Source organism: Propithecus coquereli, unplaced genomic scaffold, assembly GCF_000956105.1.
Source record: "Propithecus coquereli isolate 6110/MARCELLA unplaced genomic scaffold, Pcoq_1.0 Scaffold108, whole genome shotgun sequence".
In the NCBI taxonomy this organism is placed as follows: Eukaryota; Metazoa; Chordata; class Mammalia; order Primates; family Indriidae; genus Propithecus; species Propithecus coquereli.
Genome location: NW_012134747.1, coordinates 5,667,232 through 5,693,471, shown reverse-complemented (window position 1 = coordinate 5,693,471; position 26,240 = coordinate 5,667,232). Strand labels below are relative to the sequence as shown.

General features: G+C 34.1%; 1 protein-coding gene across 1 annotated transcript in view; it reads right to left on the bottom strand.

Annotated features, from left to right (window-relative positions):
* Nucleotides 1-10,726: 10,726 nt before the first annotated feature.
* Nucleotides 10,727-26,240, bottom strand: part of MIOS (missing oocyte, meiosis regulator, homolog (Drosophila)) — a 54,921-nt gene continuing 39,407 nt past the window's right edge. The window contains exons 7-12 of the mRNA XM_012647892.1: nt 25,375-25,440; nt 24,396-24,554; nt 20,306-20,458; nt 18,941-19,145; nt 11,789-11,918; nt 10,727-10,946 (exon numbers count right to left, since the gene is read on the bottom strand). Coding sequence (XP_012503346.1) covers nt 10,850-10,946; nt 11,789-11,918; nt 18,941-19,145; nt 20,306-20,458; nt 24,396-24,554; nt 25,375-25,440 — 810 coding nt within the window. The 3' untranslated portion in view covers nt 10,727-10,849. The remainder of the gene's footprint in view (nt 10,947-11,788; nt 11,919-18,940; nt 19,146-20,305; nt 20,459-24,395; nt 24,555-25,374; nt 25,441-26,240) is intronic.

Below are 26,240 nucleotides of genomic sequence, written 5' to 3'. Positions count from 1 at the left end.
TTTTTCTTTTAAGAGATGAGCGTCTCACTATGCCATCCAGCCTGGTCTTGAATTCCTGGCCTCAAGTGATCCTCCCACCTCAGCCTCCTGCATTTTTTTCCAATATTTTCATTGCAGTAAAATGCATAAAACATAAAATTTATCATCTTAACCATTTTTAAACGTACAGTTCAGTGATATTAAATGTACGTTCATAATGCTGTGTAACAATCACCACCATCCATCTCCAAAACTCTTTTCATCTTGTAAGACTAAATTCTATACCCATTCAACAATAACTCCTCATTCCCTCCCCTTCCGCCCCTGGCTACCACCTTTCTATTTTCTGTTTCTATGATTTTGACTATTCTAAGTACCTCATATAAGTGGAATCATGAGGTATTTGTGTTTTTGTGACTGGATTATTTCACTTAGCATAATGTCATATATCAAAATTTCTTTCCTTTTTAAGGCTGAATAATATTCCATTAAATGTGTATACCACATTTTCCTTATCCATTCATCTGTCCATGGACACTTGAATTGCTTCCACATTTTAGCTACTGTGAATAGTGCTGCTATGAACAGTATACAAATATCTCTTTGAGACCCTGCTTTCAATCCTTTTAAGCATAGACCCAGAAGTGGAATTGCCTGATCAAATGATAATTCTATTTTTAATTTTTTTGAAGAACTGCCACACTGTCTTCCACAGTGGCTGTACCATGAGCCTGCATTATTTTTATAATAAAAATTCATGTAATACACACTGTACAAACAAAGAAGAATTCATCTGATCCGGTTCATTGATCTATGAAATAGAAGACTACTAGACTTCACTCAAGAGACCTGAGATCTAATTCCAGCTTTACCACTCAGAGCACATCTAGCTTCCTTCCAGTTCTAAAAATTTATGATTTTAGATATCTTGTTAGTCATTTTCCAAAAATGGCAAACTGGCAAGTTGGTAGTTGGTGCCTGGAATTCTATACTGAAAAGAGTTCTGAGGGAACGTGGGAGATTGATAAGCCACTTCTGCTAAGGGTGAAGAAGAAGAGTGTGGTCACTCACTCACCACCAAATCAAGCACAGGTTGGCTGAACCTGTTCATCTCATGGTGACTGAAAAAAGTTGTTATATTTGCCACTGGGGAATTTTAACTTATAAAACAAGTTTGCTACTGGTTTGCATGAAGAAATCTTGTTCCCAGGTGTTTTTCTTATCACCCTAGTGTTTCTTCTTACTATGACCACTTTCTTCCCATTTTCCAAAATACAAGGAAGCCTCAAGCATCTATATTAATCAATATTGTGTAAGATATCCTCTGGTAGTCCTCAAAGTTGCTTTTTCTAGTTTCTTCTTAAAATACCCACAAAGACAGAAAAAGATGAAAACTCACAATACCACCACCAACAGCCTAACTACTAGACTCTGGATAGAATATTAGTCAAGCACAGGGCAGATGCAGCTGGACTGAGAAAAACCTGTGAAGGCTCCACTTCATTGTATAATCAGTTTCAGCTCCGAAGAAAATGCACATGCACTTCGACTGGGGGACCAATACAATGTAATTCAGGTAGTTGTCTTAGTTCAGAGGTAGAATAAACAGTTGGTCTTATGACAGTCAGAGTGGCAGAGAGAGGAAGCGATGAGAAAGTATAAGGGGAGTGTACTAAAGAGTGTGACGCTGGAAGAGGAAAGTAGATGAGGTAGGAGTTTAAACTCAGTAATACTGAGAACTTGAGGACAGGAATCCTGGGAGCATGGAGAAATGCTAAAATAGAAGTTCTAAGTTCCATTCATTTCCCTTGGATGTATCACTTTACCAAAACTACAATCTGTCACTTTCTTGTAGGCCTATGCGGACTCACATTATCTACCATCTGTTTTAGAAATGCAGCCCACACCACTCAGACACCTAAACGATGATGTTCTTATCCCTTATTCCCACATCCTCTTGCTGAAATATAAGTTTCATTTCACTGTATCTCAGTATTATTTGTCAATCTAGATTCTCTAACTTCCCCCTTTCTGGATAAATTCTGGCCTTTCGAAAATGTCTAAACCTATCCTTTTACTTTTCCTCTAAAGGAAATAATTTGGCAACTTCATTGCTCACCTTTGAATGCAAGTTGCAGCATTTCATAAATTTACATTTCAGGCAATGTGACAGTGATCAGTGAAAAGAATGGGAAGTTTGGAAATCTTAGGGTTTTTTTCCTTGAAGAAAAAAAAAAACAATTATTCCAACAATCCTTCCATGCTTCCTTCCTCAGTCTAAGGTTTTGTGATGCTGGTTGATAAGCAAACCAAAAAAAAAACCAAAACCAAATCACCTTACCAGGTGTGACAGAATGACTCGGAAGGGGTTATTTTGTGTTATTTTTAATGCCATAACTTAATTCTTTTATTTAAATGCTAATTGATTGTCCTCGCACAACCCTCTAGTGGCAGAATCAATTTCAGTAACAATGGTGGTGGCTGCAATCTGATCAACTGAAGCCTCTGCCACTTGGTACAAAAGGAGTAGAAATGATAGGCAGCTCATTAATCATTTATTCCAGAGATGAATGTGTTCAGTTGCTGATGGGGGCTGTAGGTGAATGCTGCCAAAATGAGAAATGTCAATTGTCAGGCCTCATGCATAATAACTGTGGAGCTATTTTTAAGCTTCTTTGAAGATTAAAGTTATGCCCTTTTCCCCTACAGTTTCGTCACATATGTTTGGCAATTTTATTCTATGAGAATTCATTTTCACTATGCTCAGATGTCTCTGCTTGAGAAAATACATACAGCTTAAAGTCTAGCATAAGATATTTGAAAAGTTATTTAGAAATCTGCAGAGTTCCACATACTGGGAGTGGACTCTAAATGAATAAGTAAAAGAGGTGAACCAGGAAAAGTATTGAATAACTATTTTGGCTAATTTTTTTCTGATTGGATATGTTTTATCAGATACTTGTTTTTAATTTTCCAGGTCCCCATAGGGAACAGACACATTCTGCAACTTATATAACATTTTCTGAACATAGAAATATCAGAATTCAATAAAGCACACTTAAAAGATCATTGTTCACCAAGTTGATGAACAATGTTTCTAACAAAGTAATTGTCCTAAAGGACCTTAAGACTCTCCCCCAGCTTACTTGTCTCCAATTTGTGTCTGATTCTTCCAGTGGAAAAAAATGTTCCCTTGCCTGGAGAAGTATTCTTTTCTGGAAGCCAACAGTATCTTAACGTTTACTAAAGGAGCGAGTTATACTAAATTTTCCAAAAAGAATTTAATGTATTTCAGAAAGCTATCTTTAAAAAATGCTAATTTGTCCTAAGAGTCACAAGTGACCCTACATTCCATTTTTGAGCAATGAAAGGAAAATGTCAGAAGATTTAAGATGATAAAACATATTACTTTAAAAAAAAATGTTACTTTTGCAAGAGATACTTCTCACACATTTATAAAATTGCTGAATATGTTTGCTCCACAAATTATACATTTTCCTCTATTTTGGGAACATTTATGTAACCATAAAGATACATACCCATAATTGTTCAAATATTAAGTACACCTGCTTAATGCATAATACAAATTTCCAAACTGATGAGGAAAATAATTTTTCTTTGACCTAATATAGTAGCACAAGAACTCTGTACCATTCAAATTTTTACCATGAAATAATAAGTTATATTACTTGCTGCTAAAAAGGATACTTAGTTTTACCACATTTTACAGAGGCAACTTAACTGTCACCAGCAAAATATGTCCCTGCAATGTGATATAAACCTGAATAAGCATAAATTTTGACATTTGCTATTCCAAACTCTCGGCTTTCTTGCATACACACACACACACACATATGTATGTATGTATGCATGTATGTATAAATGAGGCTAATATTCTTTAAATAAAAAGATGTAAGATCAACAATTTGCATGAATTCTTACATAAATGTCTGTTTCAAATTTATGAGACATTAATCCCTTTAAATGCTCTTCCAGACTACTCTGCCTTTGTGACTTTATATTTTAAGAGCCCAGCTAATTAGATTTCTGTATCTAAATTTCCCATTAAGAAATTATGTTAAGGCAATATGCTTTTCACAAACTGAATGATGAAAGACCGTAAGCACTGAATTATTATTATTGCCACTGTTTCCGACATCACATAAAATATCCTTTAATCCTAAAGTTGCTGTTTTAGCAAAGCATTTTAAAACACTGTAGTATCATTGGTATGTAGGTAGGAAAATTGTATTTTTAAAAAATGTTATGGACAACCTCTATTTCCTCAAATTATTTATAATGGGAAAATACTTTTTTTTTTGGAGACAGATTTTTTTTTTTTTTTTTGAGACAGAGTAGAGTGTTTGTTGCCCAGCTCACTGTGAGTGCAAACTCCTAGGCTCAAGTGATACTCCTACCTTAGCTTCCCAAGTAGCTGGGACTACAGACACAAGCCACCATGCCCGGCTAATTTTTTATATATATATGTTTTTTTAGTTGTCCAGATCATTTCTTTCTATTTTTTAGTAGAGACGGGGTCTCGCTCTTGCTCAGGCTGGTCTCGAACTCCTGACCTTGAGCGATCCACCCGCCTCAGCCTCCCAGAGTGCTAGGATTGCAGGTGTGAGCCACCGTGCCCTGCCTGGAGACAGGTTCTTACTCTGTTGCCTGGGCTAGAGTGCAGTGGCATCATCACAGCACACTGCAACCTCAAACTCCTGGGCTCAAGCGATCCTCCTGCCTCAGCCTCACGGGTAGCTGGGGCTACAGGCATGTGCCACCATGCATGGCTAATTTTTTAAATTTTTTTTGTAGAGATGGGGTCTTACTATGTTGCTCAGGGTGGTCTTGAACTCCTGGCCTCCAGTGATCCCGCTAACTTGGCCTCCCAAAGTGCTGGGATTACAGGTGTGAGCCACCATGCCCAGCCAGAAAATAATTTTTCAAAGTCCAAAATTAGAAAATAAAATAAACACCTTTTTTTTGGCTTGTAGAAAGAGACACAATGCTAAAATTGTACTCATTTTATACAAATGATTTAGCAATTATAAATATTAATCTGAATGGATTTGAGTCTGCTAAAAACTGTGCTTGTTATCTACCTCTTCCATTAGACATACAGCTCCTCCAAGGCCATCAGTCCTTTAACATCAACACAGTGTCTGGTACACCTAGACTGGCCAATGCTTGGTGGCCTGTTGGAAGCATGGATATGCAGGCATGTTCAGAATTTATCACTTAAACGTAAATAACTTATTACTGGAAATGAATTGAGCAAAATGCACTCCAGATTGGGTTAGACAATAATCACACAAATTCCATAGAGGACAGGTTTCCCGCCACAGTGCCAGAGCCAAAACAGGAGGCAGGAAATCTGACGAGGAAGATATAAGAGAGAGAAGATTGAAATAAAGTTATTAATTATGTACTGTTAATCTCAGAAAAATCAGAATTATTTTATACATCCATTTCCCAATATACTAGAGAACAAAATGCACTATTTCCAAATATGATGACACAAGAAATGATTGAGAGCAGAATGCATCTTTTTGTTATTCCTATATATTACTACTGTAGAATATGAACTCTAGAAAAATGCTTTCTGAACAATTAGATATCAATTCTAATTTCTTAATACTTTGTAGCATGTTTCTTCATCTCATAGAATAAATCCTAATATTTGATTGTTTTACTATGGTAATAACAAGATACCAACTCCTGGATTACTTTTGTAAAAGCCAGTAATATATGTGTGTGATACGCATATACATTTATTTATACATTAATTATTGTAAAAAATTGGAGATATAGATATCAAGAAGAAAATGTGACTCAAAACCCCACCCTTTAAAGTTAATCTCATGGTTAAAGTTTCTATATTCCTCAACCATTTCCCATGCAAATATGTTTATATGCTATATATACTATCCTATAACTTGCCTTTCCTTTCACTTGCCAATATATTGTTAAATCTTCCTTGTCAATAAAAATATCTATACCATTTGAATGGTTTCTTAGTATCCCACAGCATGTATGTACCATAATTTATTCTTTTCTATTATTGGTCATTACATTTCCAAGTTTTTATTATAAGCAATATTGTGAAGAACCGTATCATACAAACATACATCTTTGTGCACTTATCCAATCAATCCCTCAGACAGTATTCCCAGTATACTACACCAAACGTTATGAATCTTTTTAAGGCTTTTGATTCTTATTGCTTACTTGTCCTCAAGACTTAAAACACTCACAAGCTGTTATTTCAGAAAGTTTCCTTCTTACATCCATGAAAATGCGTATTATTCTTTTTAATCTATACAGACAGGTAAACAGTAGCCTACTGTCTTTTTAACCAGCATGTTACTGATTTAACACTGATTTAGATGTCAGCTGTTCTAATTTATTTTGGCTGTACAAGTCTTTGATCAATATTATCTATTGGTTGGATATTTTCCTCATGAATTTGAGAATGCTTTCTATGAATTAAGGGTATTAAATTAGTCATGCAGTTGTAGTTTATCACAGTTTGTTTGCCTTGTAAATGTTTATGATATTTTTGCTATACCAAATTTAATGACTTGGAAAAGCAGCAAGGCTTTGCCTCCTTCTGCTTTCTTCTTCTGCATTGCTATGTGCAGAAGCAATGACAACGGCATTCATGTCTTATTCCTGTCTATAATGGGAAGGATTCCAGTATTCGCCACTAGGCACAATAGAGGATAAAATAGGAGGGAAAAAAATGGAGGAAAAACATTTCCTTTGCATGATAAAAACCAAATTAGGAATCAATTTTTCAATTTTATCAAGTGTCTTTTACATCCAAACAGCCATTGACGTTGTTTTTCTCTTTTAATGTATTAATACTAAAATATAAAGTATTTCCGACTACTGAATTCTTGGACTAAACCCTTGTCATAGTGAATTATTCTTACACACAGCCCACAAAGTAGTATACATACAGAAGCATAAAATGAATCTTTGTTCTATTTGCTGGTCACGTAACCTGGGACAAGTGACCTAATGTCCCTACCTCTAGGTTGCCTCATTTATAAAATGAGAATAGTAATGGTATACTTGCCTCACAGGGTTACTCTGAGAATTAAATAGGATAATGTGCTTGACACCTGGTGCATAACAGGCATTAACAGTAACTATTATTCTCATTAATATACTGTTGCATTTGATACTAATTTATTTGTGACTTTATCATGTACACAGGGCTGTCCAGAAAGTATCCAGCCATGGATACAAAGGATACATGGATACAATGGCTGAATACTTTCCGCACAGCCCTCATTTCTAAGTGAAATCAGCTCTTTGTTTTGGCAATCTACTTTGATATCTGGGTTAGCTGTTAAAAACACTTAGGAAGCTTTCCTCTGTTTCTGTACTCTGGGAAAAGTATTTTATAAAAAATTAACATTTTTGTAAAGTGTTGCTTGTTATAAGCAGCAAAGTAACCTACAAAATAGGCAAGTGATGTAATGAGAAGAGCAGTGGATAGGGAAGCTGGTGTCCAGCGTTCAGTTAGCCCCACCTCTGCCGTTGCCATGTGGGTCACAAGACTCCATACAATCTTTTTTTTAAGAGATGGGGTCTCCCTCTGTGGCCCAGGCTGGAGTGCAGTGGCACGATCACAGCTTACTACAGCCTTGAACTCCTAGGCTCCACAAACCTCCTACCTCAGCCTCCAGAGTAGCTGAGATTATAGGCGTGAGGCACTGTGCCTGGCAATACAAATATTTTGAACACTGAATATGTCTCTCCTGCCTCTCTGATGCCTCTGTCTGAGCAGATGTTAGACATTAGGAACAATTACTTAGTGCCCACTTGTTTTAATTATGGCTATTCCCAGGGAGAGCAAATATCACAGTGTACTTTTTAAATTATCACTACCACCCCAACATTTTAACTTAAATGAACATCAAGTGTAATAGAATGTCAGAAAAGAAGTACACAGAGATGATCCTGATACTTTCTCCTGTGAAGATTAGGGAGTTAAATTTAGTTAAATTACAAACTGAGTATAGATATGAAAACTTCTAATTTTCAAGAGTCACTGGTCAACGGTCCAGATTCACCAATAATTTTTTTTCATCCTGGGTTCACTCCCATATCACATTTAACTTCTAGGAGATCATCTGGAGGGTTTTCACATACAGATCGTAAAGCAGTAATATTCCAAATTTATCCAAATTATGCATTTTTCCTTTGAGATAGGACTTAGCTACTTTTGTTTACCCTCAATTTGGGATATTACCATTATTGGGAAGTTTTCATTCATTGAGACAAATGTAAATTCTCCATCCAAATTATACCATATTCATTTAAAAATTACTGATACATGAGTATCCAATGAAGATTACGGTAACGATGACTGCAAATCACTGTCATTTACAGGGCACTTACTATGTGAGAGGGATATGGCACTTCATGTTTATTGCATCACCCAATGCTCACTCTACAGGGTAGGTATTTCTATATCTTTCTTTAAACATACGACGAAACTGAAACTCAAAAAGGCCAAGTCACTTATCCAAGATACTGGGGCTAGGATTATAATTTAAGTTTCAAAACCCGTATTTTTACTATTTGTAATCAAATGGGCAACTTTAGTCATTCGATTCAATATGTAAGTACCTTTTTGTAATATTATGTGTAGCGTTGACAATGGAAAGATACTTTTTAAATATACCATTTTAAGGAGTAATAACCATTCTGGAAAGTGTATTAAACTGAAAAACAGAGCCTAAAAGAAATGTTACTTCTAAGATCAAGTATGAAACCTGCCACCAAATAAGTACTTATATTACTTTATGTGGATTATTTGTAGAGTTATAATTTCCAGATTAGACATGTTGACTTTAACCCAGATTTATTCAATCTTTTAAAAATAATAAAAACACTTTTATTAAACACTTCTATTGAACACGTTTAGATAAAATATCTTGTTGAGTTTAAAAACCCAAATATCAGTGACCTAGTGATAAAAATGGGAAAATAATTTGAATCTATTTTCATGGTCTATACATGCTGACATGAAAAACGAACATAATAGCCATCTTCTAAACTGCATGTTTGGGTATCACAGAAAATAGTAGGAGACTGACACACTGATACAAATAATCATAAAAATGTCACTCTACATGATCACAAATACACATATTATTTACATAATAGACTTTATACTCATGTTTTATGCTGTATTTCCAAAAATTATAAATATCTCAGATAAATTCAATAATTTTATATTATACTTTAAGGAGAAATGAAAATGTATACGATAAAAGTTTGACATTAAAGCTGACTTTTCATACTTAGGACATAGTTAATTTCGAAAGGAACACTTCAACTGAAACAATATTAAAGGTAAAGGGTATGTCTTGATAAAATGAAATCAGTAAGAATTATTTAAAAGAAGACTGGAAAAAGCTCCCCTAATAGCAAGCTTTGCAAAAAACTTTTAACTATTCCCAATTCTTTCATTTTAAGATTGTCATCTAGGTGAAACATTTAGAGTACATATGTACTACTTCCAAAGGGCCTTTTGTATCAGATCTCAAAGTAAAAAATAATTTTAATCCACTTTCGTTCAATATTTAGGTCACACCTCAAACTCATGTGATAGATCTTACTTTTTATAAGGTAAAATTGCCAACATGAAAGCTCTTAAAATTCTTTAGTTTGAGATATTTCTTTCTCCAAAATCTATAAAATAAAACTTTAGGTTTACTTTCTATGTCTGAACACGACTTTGACTACAAAATTCAGTTCAGTTCTCTGCATATGGCAGATGACTAAGAAGCTTGCTACAAACCCTTTGTATATTTCTCTTACAACTATCTATCTATGAAATGAGAAAAAAAATTTTAAAATAAAGTCCCTGATTGGCCCCAATAAACTTACTTTTAAAAACTTACATCTAAAGTAGTCTTTGAAGTGACCCTGTTTCTCCAACACCTCCTAGTCTACCTTGGAAAGAATAAGGTATTCCAAAGCAGGAGGGAATTTAACAGGACACAGAAATAGGTTACGCCAAACGGTTGGTCACACATAATCTTGCATAGACTTTGTGCTCAGTAAAATGCGCTGAGATGATGAGGATAAAATGACAAATTAATACAGAGAGAAATCTTTGAAGACAAATCAGAACACTGGAAAGCAAAAAGTGGAAATTGAAAATTTTGTAACATATTCCCCTGAAATGGTACATATTTTCCTCCTTTGAAGAGAAATAGTTGTAAGATACATTCTTCATTTTGGCTTTTCTAGGAAGACAATAATGGCCTGTGCCAAAAGATTTATCTTAAAGTGAAAGTACATGAGGGAAAAGCCTCCTTAAAAATATGTGTATCAAACATACATTGATAAAATTTATTTTCCAGTGTGGGGTAGGGACTAACTCTAAAAGTTAAAATCAACAATTTTACATTTATCTGAAAGGAATCTAAGAATGGATGAGCTTAAACTATTGTCTGAATCATTTAATTGATCTTTTATTTTTAAAAGTTTACAGGTTTTATTGAAAGATATCCAATTTCGGCTTGGAAGATACAGGTTCAAGGTCTATTCTTGATTATTCCATAAACTCTGCTTATAAAATGTTGGTAATTTCAACAAAACCTTAGAAAGTTCTTCTAAAATGGACTTTTTCAACCTACTGAACAGAACTCATGCCTACACTGATGTTCATTTCAGCAGCACTTGCCTCTGTGAAGCACATCAAAATCACTCAAACATCAAATTGCTGATCTGATAGAATGATTTATTTTCCCATTACAGGAAAGTCATGAGTGACTTGTTCTGAGGTATGTTTTTGATCTATGAAGGACATCTATTAGAAAGCTCCACACTTGAAGGTTTCTCTTTATGGCTGGACAGTCTCTGCAGGTACTAGGTTCCCTGTTGTATCCAACTGCATGCATTTACATGTGCATGCAGACACGGGGCACTCTGCATGGTCCCTAAAAAACAGGTCAAATAAACAGTTAAAAATCCAAATTATACAGACATACATTTATTCATCTATATCTTTTTTTCATGCACCACCATGCCCAGCTCTTTATCTACATCTTAAATCTATCTATAATGCAACTTTTCAAAATGGCATTTGGAAAATACAGGAATTAAAACCCAGAGGAAAAAAGCATTAAAAGTATCAAATTAGAAATGACTGCCAAGCTGAACTTGTGGGAAAAAGGTACTGAAAAATGAATAGCTTTACTTTCTACACATATGGCAAGATATCTCATGCACAATTGTGAAGACAAAAGGGATGTGCTCAATGTTTCAATTTAAGCTAATGAGACAAACTGGGCATCAATGTTATACCAGTGAGGAGCACAGGGCCACTGGTATTTTTCAAAATAAAAGTTAAGTATGGTCTTGACAGTCTCCATTGCATGAGGTCCTTGCTAGCTACATAACAAGCTTACTTAGAAGAGAACTGAGACAGCAGTTTGATATGTACCTTATCACTGCATTTATAATTCAATTACATGATATTCAGTTTTAAAAAACTATAAACATATTGTCTTCCTAAATAAAGTTAACTGATGCTAATCAAACATTTAACTCATATAAAATATTTAAACTATTTCTTACATAAGTATTAACTTTATAGTTAAGATTACATAGGATATCTAATGACGAAAAGGTGATGACACCATCTTTGTTAACTCAAGTGACGGCAAAAATAAAATTTATCATTTGGCTATATGTTAACTGACAAACCTGAACTATTTAAAAGCCATCTGCTTTATCTCCTGTAATACTAAGCCTGTTAAAGAAGGAATATGCTGATTACCTGAACCAACTAAGCATATGTCCAGCATGCCCACCGTGCCTGCAGTTATGACACCATGTAAACCAGTTGTTAAATTGAGCTAACTTTTTGTCTTTGCTCAAGTCCACTTTTTCATCTGATTTGGATCCTCCTAAGGGAACATAAAATGATCTTCATAAACAATATCACAATATTTCATTTTATTTTTCAGACAGGGTCTCACTCTGGCACCCAGGCTAGAATGCAGTAGTGTTATTACAGCCCACTGCAACCTCAAATTCCTGGGCTCAACTGATCCTCCTGCCTTAGCCTTCTAAGTAGCTGGGACTACAGGCACGTATCAGCACCCTGGGCTAATTTTTAAAAACATTTTTGTTAAGCCAGGGTCTCTCTATGTAGCTCAGGCTGGTCTCAAACTCCTGGCCTCAAGCGATCCTCCACCTTGGCTTCCCAAAGTGCTAAGATTACAGGTATGAGCCACTGCGTCCAGCCAGTATTTTATTTAAAGTTACTTAAGGCCAGTGTGGTGGCTCACACCTGTAATCCTAGCACTCTGGTAGGCCGAGGTGGGTGGATCACTCAAGGTCAGGAGTTTGAGACCAGCCTGAGCAAGAGTGAGACCCCATCTCTACTAAGAATAGAAAGAAATTATCTGGACAACTAAAAATATATATATATAGAAAAAATTAGCCGGGCATGGTGGCACATGCCTGTAGTCCCAGCTACTTGGGAGGCTGAAGCAGTAGGATCGCTTGAACCCAGGAGTTTGAGGTTGCTGTGAGCTAGGCTGACGCCACAGCACTCTAGCCCGGGCAACAGAGTGAGACTCTGTCTGAAAAAAAATAAATAAATAAAATAAAGTTACTTTAAAGGTATTTCTAAAACTATGTTCAAAATATAAATCACACGTCATATTGAATTAGGAATTTTGATGCTGGGATTTAATTTATTAATAGATGGAACAAATACTAAATAACAGGAGTTCCCCTACATTTTTAATAGCCAATAAAAATGGAAAATATCAATTTTCAAAACCCACTAAGAAACAATGTGAATTTAAAACTTTAAAGAAACTAAATCAGTAGTTTAAAATCTTTCCACAAGGAAAATACCAAGCCCAGTTTATAGGTGAGTTTTCCCTAACATTGAAGGGATAAGTAATCTCATCTATACAAATTCTTTCAAACACCAGAAAAAGAGGAGGAATTTCCCAATGCATTTCAGGAGACTGGCATAACTTTGCTAATAAAAGCAGACAAAGATAAAATGAGAAAGGGAGATAATAAGCCAATCTCCCTCCTGAACAGACACAAAAATCCTAAATAAAATATGAGTAAACAATCTTGCAATATCATAATCCTGATTCAGCAATTCTTCTAGGTAAACACACTAGAGAACCTTTTGGACATGTCAAAAAGAGACATATACAAGAATGTTCATAGCAGTACTATTCGTAACAGTAAAAATATGGAAACAATCAAAGTATTCAACAGAAGAGTGCAAAAACTGTGTTACAGTCATGAATGGAACTCTAAATAGTAGTGAAAAACAAATAAACTACAAGTACATTCATGAGAATAACTAAAATTAAACATCCCAAAAATCCAACGTTGAACAACAAGGCCAGCCAAGGAATACATTCTGTATGACTCATTTATATAGAATTTAAAGCACAGGCAAAACTAAATGTGTGATAAAATTATACAAATAAGCAAGAGATTGATTAACATACAATTCAGGATGGTGGTTACCTCTGGAGAGAAAGAAGAAGGTATGACTAAGCAGGGAGGAATGACCAAAGGTACTGGTATAGACAATGTCTTAAGCAAGTAAAGGCTTCACTGATGTTTGATTTATCATAATAGATGATATATATATACCCTTACCTGTGTTACAGTTAACAAAAATTTAAAGAAAAATGTGCTATTACACAGGCATATTTATACATGTACATCTTGTCACATCTTTATGTAACTTTCAGTGTTCAAAAAATACTCATTCTATTAATTTTGGCTACCTCAATATATTCTTTTGTTCCAAAACAACAAATCAAATTAAAATATTTTAATATGTCATATAATTAGAGATAAGAATAGAAAAACAAATAAGTAAAAATACTATGTCTAATTAAGCAATCACTACCTTTTAAAACATGTTGCATATTCAAAATTTCGCTTGGACCATTGCTGGTCACACTTTGACAACAGGGATAGTCTTTCAGGTAGGGATAGTTTTAAAAATATCCATCTGTTTTTGCCAGTGATACAGGGTGAAAGGACATGTAAGTAGTTCAAGGATTTAAGATGTATTAGGTTGATGCAAAAGTAATTGCAGTTTTAGCATTGTTAACATTTGCCATTAAATATTGGAGTACATTCTTAAATGTGGTTATGTTATATATCATTTCAGTGTACATTTCTTGCTTTATGTTTTTTTGCTAATGACTTATTACTTGCTGTTTATTTTATATTTATTTTAGACTATGGAAATGATGTTAGACAAAAAGCTAATCTGAGTGATTTTCCTATTCGAGTTCAAAATGGGTTGTAAAGCAGCAGAGACAACTTGCAACATCAACAACGCATTTGGCCCAGGAACTGCTAATGAATGTACACTGCAGTGGTGGTTCAAGAAGTTTTGCAAAGGAGACAAGAGCCTTGAAGATTAGGAGCTCAGTGGCCGGCCGCAGGAAATAGACAACGACCAATTGAAAGCAATCATCGAAGCTGATCGTCTTACACAAGAAGTTGAGAAGTTGCTGAGGAACTCAAGGTTGACCATTCTATGGTCGGTTCAGCATTTGAAGCAAACTGGAAAGCTGAAAAAGCTCAAAAAGTGGGTGTTTCATGAGCTGACTGAGTATCAAAAAGATCGTCCTTTTGAAGTGTCCTCTTTTCATCTTGTATGCAACAACAATGAACCATTTCTCAATAGGATTGTGAGATTGTGATGTGCGACGAAAAGTGGATTTTATACGATGGACCAGCTCAGCGGCTGGACCAAGAAGCAGCTCCAAATCACTTCCCAAAGCCAAACTTCTGCATCAAAAAAAGGTCGTGGTCACTCTTTGGTGGTCTTCTGCCAGTCTGATCCACTGCAGCTTTCTGAATCTCAGAGAAACCATTACATCTGAGAAGTATGGTCAGCAAATTGATGAGATACACTGAAAACTACAATGCCTGCAGCTGGCACTTGTCAACAGAAAGGACCCAATTCTCCATGACAACGCCCCATGCACGTCGCACAACCGTTTCAAAGGTTGAACAAATTGGGCTATGAAGTTTTGCCTCATCCGCCATGTTCACCTGACCTCACGCCAACCAACTACCACTTCTTCAAGAATCTCCAAGCAACTCGAAAACTTTTTGGCAGGGAAAATGTTTCCACAACCAGCAAGATGCAGAAAATGCTTTCTAAGAGTTCACAGAATCCCGATGCACTAATTTTTATGCTACAGTAACAAACTTATTTCTCGGCAAAAATGTGTTGATTGTAATAGTTCCTCTATTTTGATTAATAAAGATGTGTTTGAGCCTAGTTATAATAATTTAAAATTGATGGTACAAAACCGTAATTACTTTTGCACCCACCTAATATACTAAATTAATCCTAAAAGCTTCACCAATAATAATGAGAGAAAAAAGGAAAGGAGGAAGAGAAAAAGGGAGAAAAGATAGATCTTATAGAGACACCATTTTATACTTTTGTGTAAAGCTCTCATTGGTGATTTTCACTGTTTCTGTAACTTCTATAATAACATACACAGAAAACAGATTGATTCTAGAACAGGCTAATCCTTATATTTTTCTAATGAAGCTGGAAATATTAAGGTATACCTCATTGCCAAGTAAAAAGGCTTCCTAAGATCAAATAACTTTACAGTGAATTATGAAGATAAGTGCTACAGAATAATTGAGGGAAACTAGAGTTTCATTTATGCACTAATAGTATGAGGAGAAAGAAAGAACCAGTATATAACCTTTTAAAACATATGCCACTGTCTAGAAGTTAAGCTCTGTAAGGGCAGGAGGAATTTTTGTCTGGTTTGTTTGCTGTAACATTTCTAGCACTTAGAACAATAGATACTAAATAGACATTTGTTGAATAAGTAATACTTATAATGTTTACAATGATGTTAATTAGAACTGTTTTAATAGAGTTCTTTAAAGCACAATTGAGTATAAAAATATGCAACTTCTAGTTAAATAAGCTTATAGAAATCCCGGTAATTTGAATCATGAAGCATGATGGATGGATGCAATCTCTTATTTTTTTTTTTGGAGACAGAGTCTCGCTCTGCTGCCCAGGCTAGACTGCTGTGGCGTCAGCCTAGCTCACAGCAACCTCAAACTCCTGGGCTTAAGCGATCCTTCTGCTTCAGCCTCCTGAGTAGCTGGGACTACAGACATGCGTCACCATGCCTGGCTAATTTTTTCTATATATTTTTAGTTGTCTGGCTAATTTCTATTTTTAGTAGAGATGGGGTCTCACTCTTGCTCAGACTTGTCTCGGACTCCTGACCTTGAGTGATCCTCCCACCTCGGCCTCCCAGAGTGCTAGGATGCAATCTCTGATTGCAGGAAAAGCACCCGGGAGTTTGGATACCTGAGCCTTTAAACTGCCATTAGCTAGCATTTGATTTCTATTAGGTCCTGTTTTATTTTGGAACTAGGATGCTTCTGATTTCACGTACCAAAAAGAATATGTTTATTATTCTCTAATTAGCTTAGCAATGCCTTTAAAGATCATATTCAGGCTTTCCCTAATTATTCCAGACTGTTTCCTACCAATCCACTTCCTAGGTCCTTGTCACACTGATGCACCTGATACTTCCTGTACACTCCCTGTATTTATCATACTTGCCAATCTCTTCATCCCAGTCCATGTTCTTTACTCTTCGTCTACAACCTAGAAAGGCTTCCCTGAAATCCTCACATAGGTAAATCTACCAAACTTTAAAGGACCAGCTTAAATGGTACCTTCTGCCTGAAGCTTTCCAGATATCCTTAAGGTACACAAGTAATGTCTCCCTCTTTCAAAATTCCTAACATTTTCCTTATATAATATCCCTTATTCATCCTGGTGGTCTAGATATGCTTCAGAAGCTAGAATGTTTTGGGATTTTAGAAAAATAGTAAGGAATATATAACACCTCTATGGAAATCTGAGGTAGCACCCTATTATCAAACTCATTAGTATTTCTTCAGTGAAACATGAATATTCACAAATAAAAAAGAAATAATAAATAACATGTAAGATCTTAATAGCCTCATGCCAATTCTGAACAGGTTTTGCTGCCAAATGAGATTATTGTAAATTCATTTTTAAAAAACATTGGCTTTTCAAATCTTTTTAGATTTCTGAATGACAGATAAGGAATTACAGATCAGTATTTTTTAAAAATATCCCTTATTTTATGTTAGTTATCTTTGCTTATTGCACATAAGCTTCACGAGGTTCTCTGATTGATTCCTCTCAGCACGAGTCTTATCTTAATGTATTAAATAAGTGCTCAAATATATACTAAAGAAATTATTTCTTAAGTAAATATAAAAAAATTTCTAAAATATGGAAAAATGTTAAGATTTGATAAACTTGAGTTCTGAATAGTCATTATATTAGTCATTGTAGCAGAGAGTTTGATATGTTTTAATTTTCTTCAAATACTAGAAAATTATTTTTTTTTACCTGTAGAAAAGATTGAAAAGCTGGTATCTAGCAAAAAGGAAGAGCACTGACGTGTCATCAGAAGGCAAATAATCCTTATAGCTTCTGAGACTTATGATCCAAAAGATGTTTTACATTTAATTATTTCTATGTATCTCAGTTTACATAGATATATGACTTATTTACTATGTTTTACCTCTTTGTTCTCTCATTGTAGTAGATATTCCAAATTGTTATTTTCTATTTAATAGGACCAGGGTAATTATAAAAAATTGATTGGTATGCAATGTATAAAAATCCTTGACTAAAATTTAAATCAAAGCTAAAATGTACATTGAAAAACATTACATATCGCCTTCATTTGTTAAAAAATAAAAAGCATCCAGATCAAAAAATAATTACTCAGCTAATGATAGATACCAGCAAGTCTTTCACAAATGTTAACGTAACAATAAAGCAGACTATTTACATGAACAAGTCGCAGAACAGAATTATAAAATGTCAGAAGCACAAAGGATCTCCAGTCCAACACTTACATCAAAGAGGGCTAAAGTAACTCTCTATGTCACAGAGTGAATGACACAGAGCTAGAACACAGAGCTAAAACAAACATTCTAACACTCTGTCCAGTTCCTTATTCATCACGCCAGTGTGCTAAACACCCAAAATGTTTTTAATCAAACTTTTGCCATAGTATCATTTTCAAGTTATGTAAATAGCTGGAATATTCCCAGCCACCAGGTACAATATATTCAATTATCTACTATTCTCAAAAAAATTTTCCATATGTTTACTGTAAAGAGTAAAAAATAATCTTAATATTTCTAACCATTAAAAACAATCTATTATGTTTACTGGATAACTGACAAACATAGCAGAAGCAGCATCAAAATCTAGAAGTCAAGGGATTCTAAGTTAATACGGTCTCTATGTATTTCACAGGTAGGTTCTGAAGATGAAATAAAAGGAAATGTCAAAGTATTTTGGGACTATCAGAAGCTCCTTAGGAATACAAGGTATCTATTAATATTACAGATATGGGCACGCTGACTTTTAAATATCAAATTTGAAAGAACTCCTTTTAGCAGAAACAGTGATAAGAAAATAATATAAATTTAAGAGTGCTTCATATTTAAGCTTTTCTCACAAACTTTAAATTTGTCAGCATTTGTGAAATTACCTGAAGTATCATGGATAAAGAACTCCTCTTAGCAGAAACAGTGATAAGAAAATAATATAAATTTAAGAGTGCTTCATATTTAAGCTTTTCTCACAAACTTTAAATTTGTCAGCATTTGTGAAATTACCTGAAGTATCATGGATACAGAATTACTTTTAATATATAGATGTTATAACTTACAGGAACATAAAAACCTTCAAGCCAATAAATTGCCCTTTCTTAGAAATAACATAAAACTCAAGCTAGTACGTATTGTATTTGCAACATTAACTAACTCAGTTATGTAGAAACAGCTCAGAGAAGTGTTTTGTAGAATCATCTCATACCAGGACAGCTAGAAACAGGTGTTCCCATATTAATGAGGCAAAGTGCACATCGAGGAAGTGGTTTTCGACAGCCGGGACAACTTGTGACTTTAGATTTTGTTGGTGAGCCACTCACACCATACTGACTGAAACCTCTGCCCTGATGAGGCACAGCTGAACAGCTGTAGGAGATTGATTTGCCACAGAAATTGCAACTCACAAACACCTATAAAAAACAAATGAAAGGAGGAAAAAATGTAATGGAACCATAATGGAATGATAAATAAAATTTGATCCTAACAAATTATTTAAAAATAATTTTTAAAACTTCATTTTATACTGTAAATAATTTATCTCTAAGCTTGACTAGCTCTCATTTAAAATCTCTACTTAGCCGTTACATTATTTGGGTACTTCCTTTCTGCTACTTTTGTTCAGTTATATTCTTTCTAATAACATTGAAATTGGTAGGAAAACTCAGAAACTTTATACCCCAACATTTTAAAAAATAACAAGGACTTTAGAATTCACACTGGGCCATTACAAAATATCCCAATATGACTTCTAAACCAAAGTTCAGTGATAAAATCTTCTGAACAAAATGCTCTTCTAAAGAGAACACTCTGTTACTAAGATAAAAAGGAGTTAAGGATCCTGTAATGGTAAATAGTTAAAATTTTATAATAATAGTAACAGTCCATTTTGCTTTTATAGTAAACGCCTAGGTTCTTAAGTACTTATTATATAGATTAGTAACATATACTACCATGTAATACTATTTTACCAATACTCTGGTTCTAATGTAAGCACTAATTTCTTGACTTCCTAAAATAAGAAAATAGCACCATCCAGTGCTCATATTGAGGATAACCTAATATTTATATCTGAACTAAGACACCGCGATTTCATGTCATATGCCTATGTAATAATTGATCTCATTTTTTAAACTAATGTTAAAAAAGTTTCTATGTGTAATTTGACATGATATATGTATATACTGTTAAAAAAAAACCTAAATGCTGCTTTATTGCATATAAATAGTGCTGAAAAACTTAATACACAAATGGAATTTATAAAATTATGTAATAGTTTAGATTCTGAAAGGGCTGGGAATATACTGGAAAACTTCAGACAGCCCTAGGATTGATTTAGGGCTGCCTAAGATCCTCTGGAATTGTTATAGTTTGTTCTATCTCAGACTATAGCTCAAGCTGAGATGATTGTTGGGAAGTAGCAGAACCAAACAGGAAAATCAAGGAAAAAATACAGTCTAGAATAGAAAAAGACATCAACGGGAACTCAATATAAGTAAAAGAATGAGCTAAAAATTATTAAATCGAACTTTAAAATGTTTTAATCTGATTCTCTCCGAAACAATGCACTTACCTGTGCTAAAGGCTTGGAACTCGGATCCAACTTACTCCTGTGAATATCAAATTCAGCTCGTTTGTGCCAAAACCTCCAGGCATCTAATAAATTTCTATAATTCTCAATCCAGTACTGAACTCTTTCATCTTTAAGGACATCTAAAGGTGAACCCTAAAAAGAAAACATGAATTATTTCAATTGTTCAAAATTTTCTGGCTAAGTCAAGGGGATTTTGGGTCACATGGGTATGAGTCACACACAAGAAATAGCCCCCTTCTTGCCAAAAGCTGGCTCCTAATGAGGATACAGATAAAACTGACGGAAGCTCCATTAATCTAACTTAAGCAGGCCTTCACTAATGACATAAATATGTACTTTACGTATTATACCTGGCCAGGGAGGTGCAATTCTCCATCTTTTAATTACATTTAAGGAAGCGGGAGCAAACAATTCATCTTCATGATTGAATGCAGTCAACAGTGATATGAATACTCTTTGTCCCAACAATTAAAACCTCTGGGTTCACGAACTCTGTTTACTATCTAATCCAAATGCACACCAAAACTGCTCAGTCACATTTAAACTAATACTTAGCCTGGTCCTTTGTATCTAGTAATGCACTGTGAACCAAGATGCTGCTTTTATTAATATATACCTACTTATCTGTAAGTTAAACCTGTCTGTTCTCTCTTTTCTTCAATTAAAATATACATTTGCTACCTTAATAAAATGGTAATAATAATAATAATAATAATAATAAAAGAAAAATAAAACCCAAAATTTTCTTAGATCTTTTGCTGCGAGGCCACAGTGAAAAGCAACCGTTTTACTTAAAGTCACTTTAGAGTTCTTCTCATTAAGAAACTCGATTTCTTGCCAGTAAGAATTTTCCTAAAGCTGTATTTTCCCCAGTAGCTGTGATATTCCACATTTCATCTATGCTTGCTTTGGGTTCTTACAGAAGGCTTTTAGTTCAGTCTAGGATATTTTCCTTAACTTTACATGATGGAGAAAGTAGAGAGAGTCTCTACTTCCAATGACACCTTGGGCATGAATTTGAGGCCCAGTTTTCTCAGTCCTACTTAAGGGCCAGATAGAAAAGCAAAACGTTAGAGAGAACTTAGTAAACATCTTACTTATGGAAAAAGAACTGAAACTTGTAACAGCTAATATAGACAACCTATTTTTAGACATTCAGTCAAAACCAGAAGAAGCATATCTTTCATCTATTAAATTGGGTGTTAATTTCAATTACCAGAGTTAAATTTAGCTAAAAGAACATGTGAAAAACTCTTAGTTTACAATTTCACTTCTTAAAAAGTAGAGGTCTACTCTAGTCCTAATTATGATCAAGTAGGCAGAACTAAGTACTAAAGTAGTATATAATCCCTTGTTTAAAAAGAAAATTCACAGAAAAAACAAGATGTCTTCATATCCCTATCTTTCCTATTCCATGTCTGGAAGGGGATAAACTAAGAAAGAATTTGGTCAATTCATATATAAGTCTTCTCTAGATCTGCCCTAGTAAAGTCTAAAATCAAGCCCCAGCATGATCTGTAGGGAAGACAGTTCAGAGATTGAGTCTGACCAAATTAGAAGGGCACGGTAATACTAACAGTCTGGGCTTTCCACATGTTTACAGTAACAAAATGGAAGACTAAAAGTGATCAACAAGTAACTGAACTTCCAAAAGTAATAATCCACATTCAGAAAAAGATAAAAGAAGCCAGATCTCCATAATGTAGTATATACAAAGCCCAATAGACAATAAAAAAAGAATCACTAGATGTATAAAGAAAGAGGTAAATGTACTTGAAAGTAAAGGAAAAGGGGGGCAATAGAAACTAGACCTAAAATAGCTCAGATGTTAGAGTTAGCAGATAAACTCCAATGCAGCTGTAAGAAATATGTTCAAAGAACTAAAGGAAAATACTGTTTAAATTAGTGGATAGAAAAGGAATCTGAACAGAGAAATGTAAACTATAACAAAGTTGAGATACTACAACTGAAAGGCACAATAACTGAAACTAAGAGTTCTCTGGAAACTTAAACAGCAGATAGAATGTGACAGAAGAATCAACGAACAAATAAGCAGAAATTATCCAATTTGAAGAACAGAGAAAAAAAGACGGAAAGAAAATGAACAGAGCCCCAGGCAATTATGGACAATATCAAGTGATTTAATATACACGTGAAAAGAGTCCAAGAAGAAAAAGAGAATGAGATTGGGGAATTAAAAAAAATATTTAAAGAAATAATGCCCCCAAACTCCCCAAATCTGATGAAAAACACTGATTTATAATCCCAGAAGCTCAATGAACCACAAGCAGGACAAAAAGAACTACAACTAGGCACATCAGGGTCATACTGCTAGAAAATCAAAATAAAATCTTGAAAGAAGCCCAAAGAAAAATGAAACATGACATAGAAGGAAACAAGGAATAGACAGCTGACTTTTCATCAGAGCTAATAGAGGCTGATGACAATGAAACCCCACCTCTTTAAGGTGCTGAAAGAAAAAATAAGGGTGAAACTCACATCTATAGAAAGAAATAAAGAATGCCAGGAATGGTAAATAGTGAATAAATACAAAAGCCTATGTTTTCTTTCTTTTCATGATTTACATAAAACACAAATGACAAAAGACAAATCATAACACTGTTAAGTTGGAATTTATAATGTCTGTAGAAGTAAAATATATGGCAACAGGACAAAGGAGTGGGTATGTAAATGAAATTACACTGTTGTAACATTTGTGAAGCATGAAGTATTAAGTGTAAAGCGAAACTCAGAAAGTATCAGGTGTGAGGTAAGAAAGGGAAGGGGTAAAGTGGGAAGCATGATTTGTGAGGTGTGAAATGTGAAGCATAAGGAGGTAAAATATTGACTTTGGTGAATTAAGGATGCATATTGTTAGACCTAGAGCAACACTTAAAAAAAAATAATGAAAGGGGTATAGCTAAAAAGCAAAGAAGCAATAAAATTAAAATGGAAATATTTTCATGGAATTATTTAATTAACCCAAAATAAGGCAGGAAAGGAACAGAGGAACAAAAGGAAAAACTGGAAAACAAATAGCAAGACAGTAGACTTAACCTTGACCATATAAATGTAAATGAAAAAAATTCCAATTAAAGGCAGTGATTATCAGAATGAATTTAAAAAATGTAAGATGTGATTATATATTGTCTACATTTAAAATATATTTTATAAATCTTGATAAGAGGTTAGTAATCCATTTGCTTTCTGTACCCATACAGCTACAGTTTAATTTAAAAGATATACTCTTATTTCAGTAAGAAAAAATGTTATAAAAGGATACCTTTTCTTCCACAGGCAGTGGCTTGATATCTTAGGTAAGTTTACTTTGTGATTTGTGGGCTACTATCTATATGTGTTCACAAGAAGGTAGACTGGGGGCGGGGGGCATTTTACTATGTTTACCCAGCACACAGCACACTATCATATTATGCAAAAGGATAAAGGCAGGAAAGGGGAAGGTACTGACACCATGGAAGGGTAAGATTAGCTGTACGGGTACAAGACATCTCTCAGGAAAATACTGTAAATCTTTATCACATTTCCAGCAAAAGTAAAGTAGAAGATAACCTCTACCCGGAATCTGTTTTTAACTACTAGATAGTAAAAACTGAGAAAATATAAATGACTTGGTTACCCCGAATCACTTCCACTGATAATAAAAAAGGAAAATGAGATTTAGGAGAGCTGTGGTATAATCTGCCTTCAATGCTTCAACTGAGACTGTAGTTCAGATCAGGGAAAGGGAATGTCTTTTGTAGAAGGTGCAGTTCTGTCAACATTGGAGAAACCAAAGAGAAGTTTCTCCTGTTCCATTCGGGCTTTACATAAATTCAGATGCAGTGTCAAGACTGGCATTTCCCCGAGTGAAAGGAAAAACTGGATAATCCAATGAGAAGACTTAGGGACAGTAAGGGAAAGCACAAGTCCTCAGTAGATCAATTGACTAGGTTAAAACTAAACGCTTTCTAAGGATCCTAAGCAAGCAAAGGTGCATACTTACTTTCAATTTAGGGAAGAAAATATAGAGTGTGTCTTTTCTCTTTTAAATCTGTCAAATTGCACTGACCTGTAACATGCAGTAACTTGCTGTTTGGACATCTCCAGTTCTATCAACATAACTCTCCATTAAGTCCACTCCATCTTTAGTGAGGCCTGTAAGCAAAATTCCTTCCAAATTTCCGGCCTCTTTCATTTCGTTGGTCAATTTTTCAATGTATCTATTTAACTGAAAAATTCAAAGTGATTTTCCTAAAGCAGCCTGTTTCACTATATATTTTGTACTTCAAAACTACAACATTTGGAACAATTTCATTCCTAATGGAAAACATTTTAAAACAAAAGCTTTTGCTAAAATCCAGATATGTACTAAGAAGTCTGCATCTATTATAAATTTCAGTGCAGTACCCAACCATTAAAAATATTTTAAAAAGCAAGACATTTATTATGTTTTGATAATTATTCCATAAAAGAATTAGAGATGGTTTACTATTTTAAAGAGAATTGTCCTCATTATTCTGCAAAGTTCTTCCTATCATAGCAGTATATTATAGAATCACAGAATCTGAGTTGGATGGAAACTTGACGATTAAGAACGACCATCTCATTTAGGTCTTCCCTGACTTTACCTCAATGCAAACCCTAGCCAAGATTCTTCTACATTCCCCCAGCACTTTATCATTATTGCAATACGTAGTATATTGTATTACTTATTTGTTTCTATGCATTTCTTCTTCACCATATACATGGTATAGGCATTTAGCAACTGTTCAATATATTGAAAATGAGGAATCCTTTTATAGTATCATTAAGAGGTGAGTTTAATATCTTTATAAACTATTAAGTCAGTATTCTAAAAAAGTAAATTTAGTTATGCTAGACATGTTTATAATATCTTGATCTAATAAATTACTATTAATACTATACTTTTTAGAAGAATTTATATATCAATCTCATGCACACATAATTATACATAAAAATTAGTTTCTTAAAATAAGTGTGACAGTAAATATTAATCACGTCAAATATGGAATTAAATCAGTTTTCACCTGAGTATCACTAAGGAATTTACAAGCAAATGCCACTCTGTCACGTACTGCAACTTTGTTTTCATGCTGGGAAGAAAAGAAAAAAAGCAATGAGTTACTTATAGATGGTATGAGTTTTAAATTTTTGCAAAGACTAAATATTTTATATACCTAATGTGTAAGTTTATTTTCAAATGTGTTAATAAGTTATTGTGGATATCCTGAGAAAGCCAATGATTGCCTAAGATGTCTTTCTTGATGTAACTCTCAGGAAACTGCAAGGCTGTCCTTGCAGAGTAAAGATTTACCTCTTAAACAGTGACCAAATTCAGTTTTTAAAAAATCCAGTTCAATCTTTATAACTCCAACATAAAATATAAGCAGTGATGTACAGTATATCAAATTTAAGATGCCATGTAATCTTTCCATTAAAGGAATTAATTTTGGGGAAACCAAGGAAATCTTTTTTTGGCTACTAAGATAATCAACAAATCTAGGAAATCTGTGAATTGGCTATACCAGTACAGAATTTAGAAAGAATACTAATAGAGGTTTCTAAAAACAAAGTGACAAGTTTTAAAACTTATAAATAAATAAACTCTTGCGGCTAAACTAAAATATTGTTATACAGGTAGTTTGAGGCAAAATTTTCAGAGCTATTATAACTAAAATTTTTGTATACTTGTCAACATCGTGAAACACTATTTTGAAAAATGTTTTCATAAATGTAGAAAGGTGCAATTAATTTTGTGATTAGTAAAAAATAATTTAAAGGTGGAAAAAGATTCAATTTCTATTGAAATCACCCTATGAAATAGTTTTCCTTCTTGAAACATAAGATCACTTCAGTTGAAACTATCTTAGTGTTTTTTAAATGATAAATTATG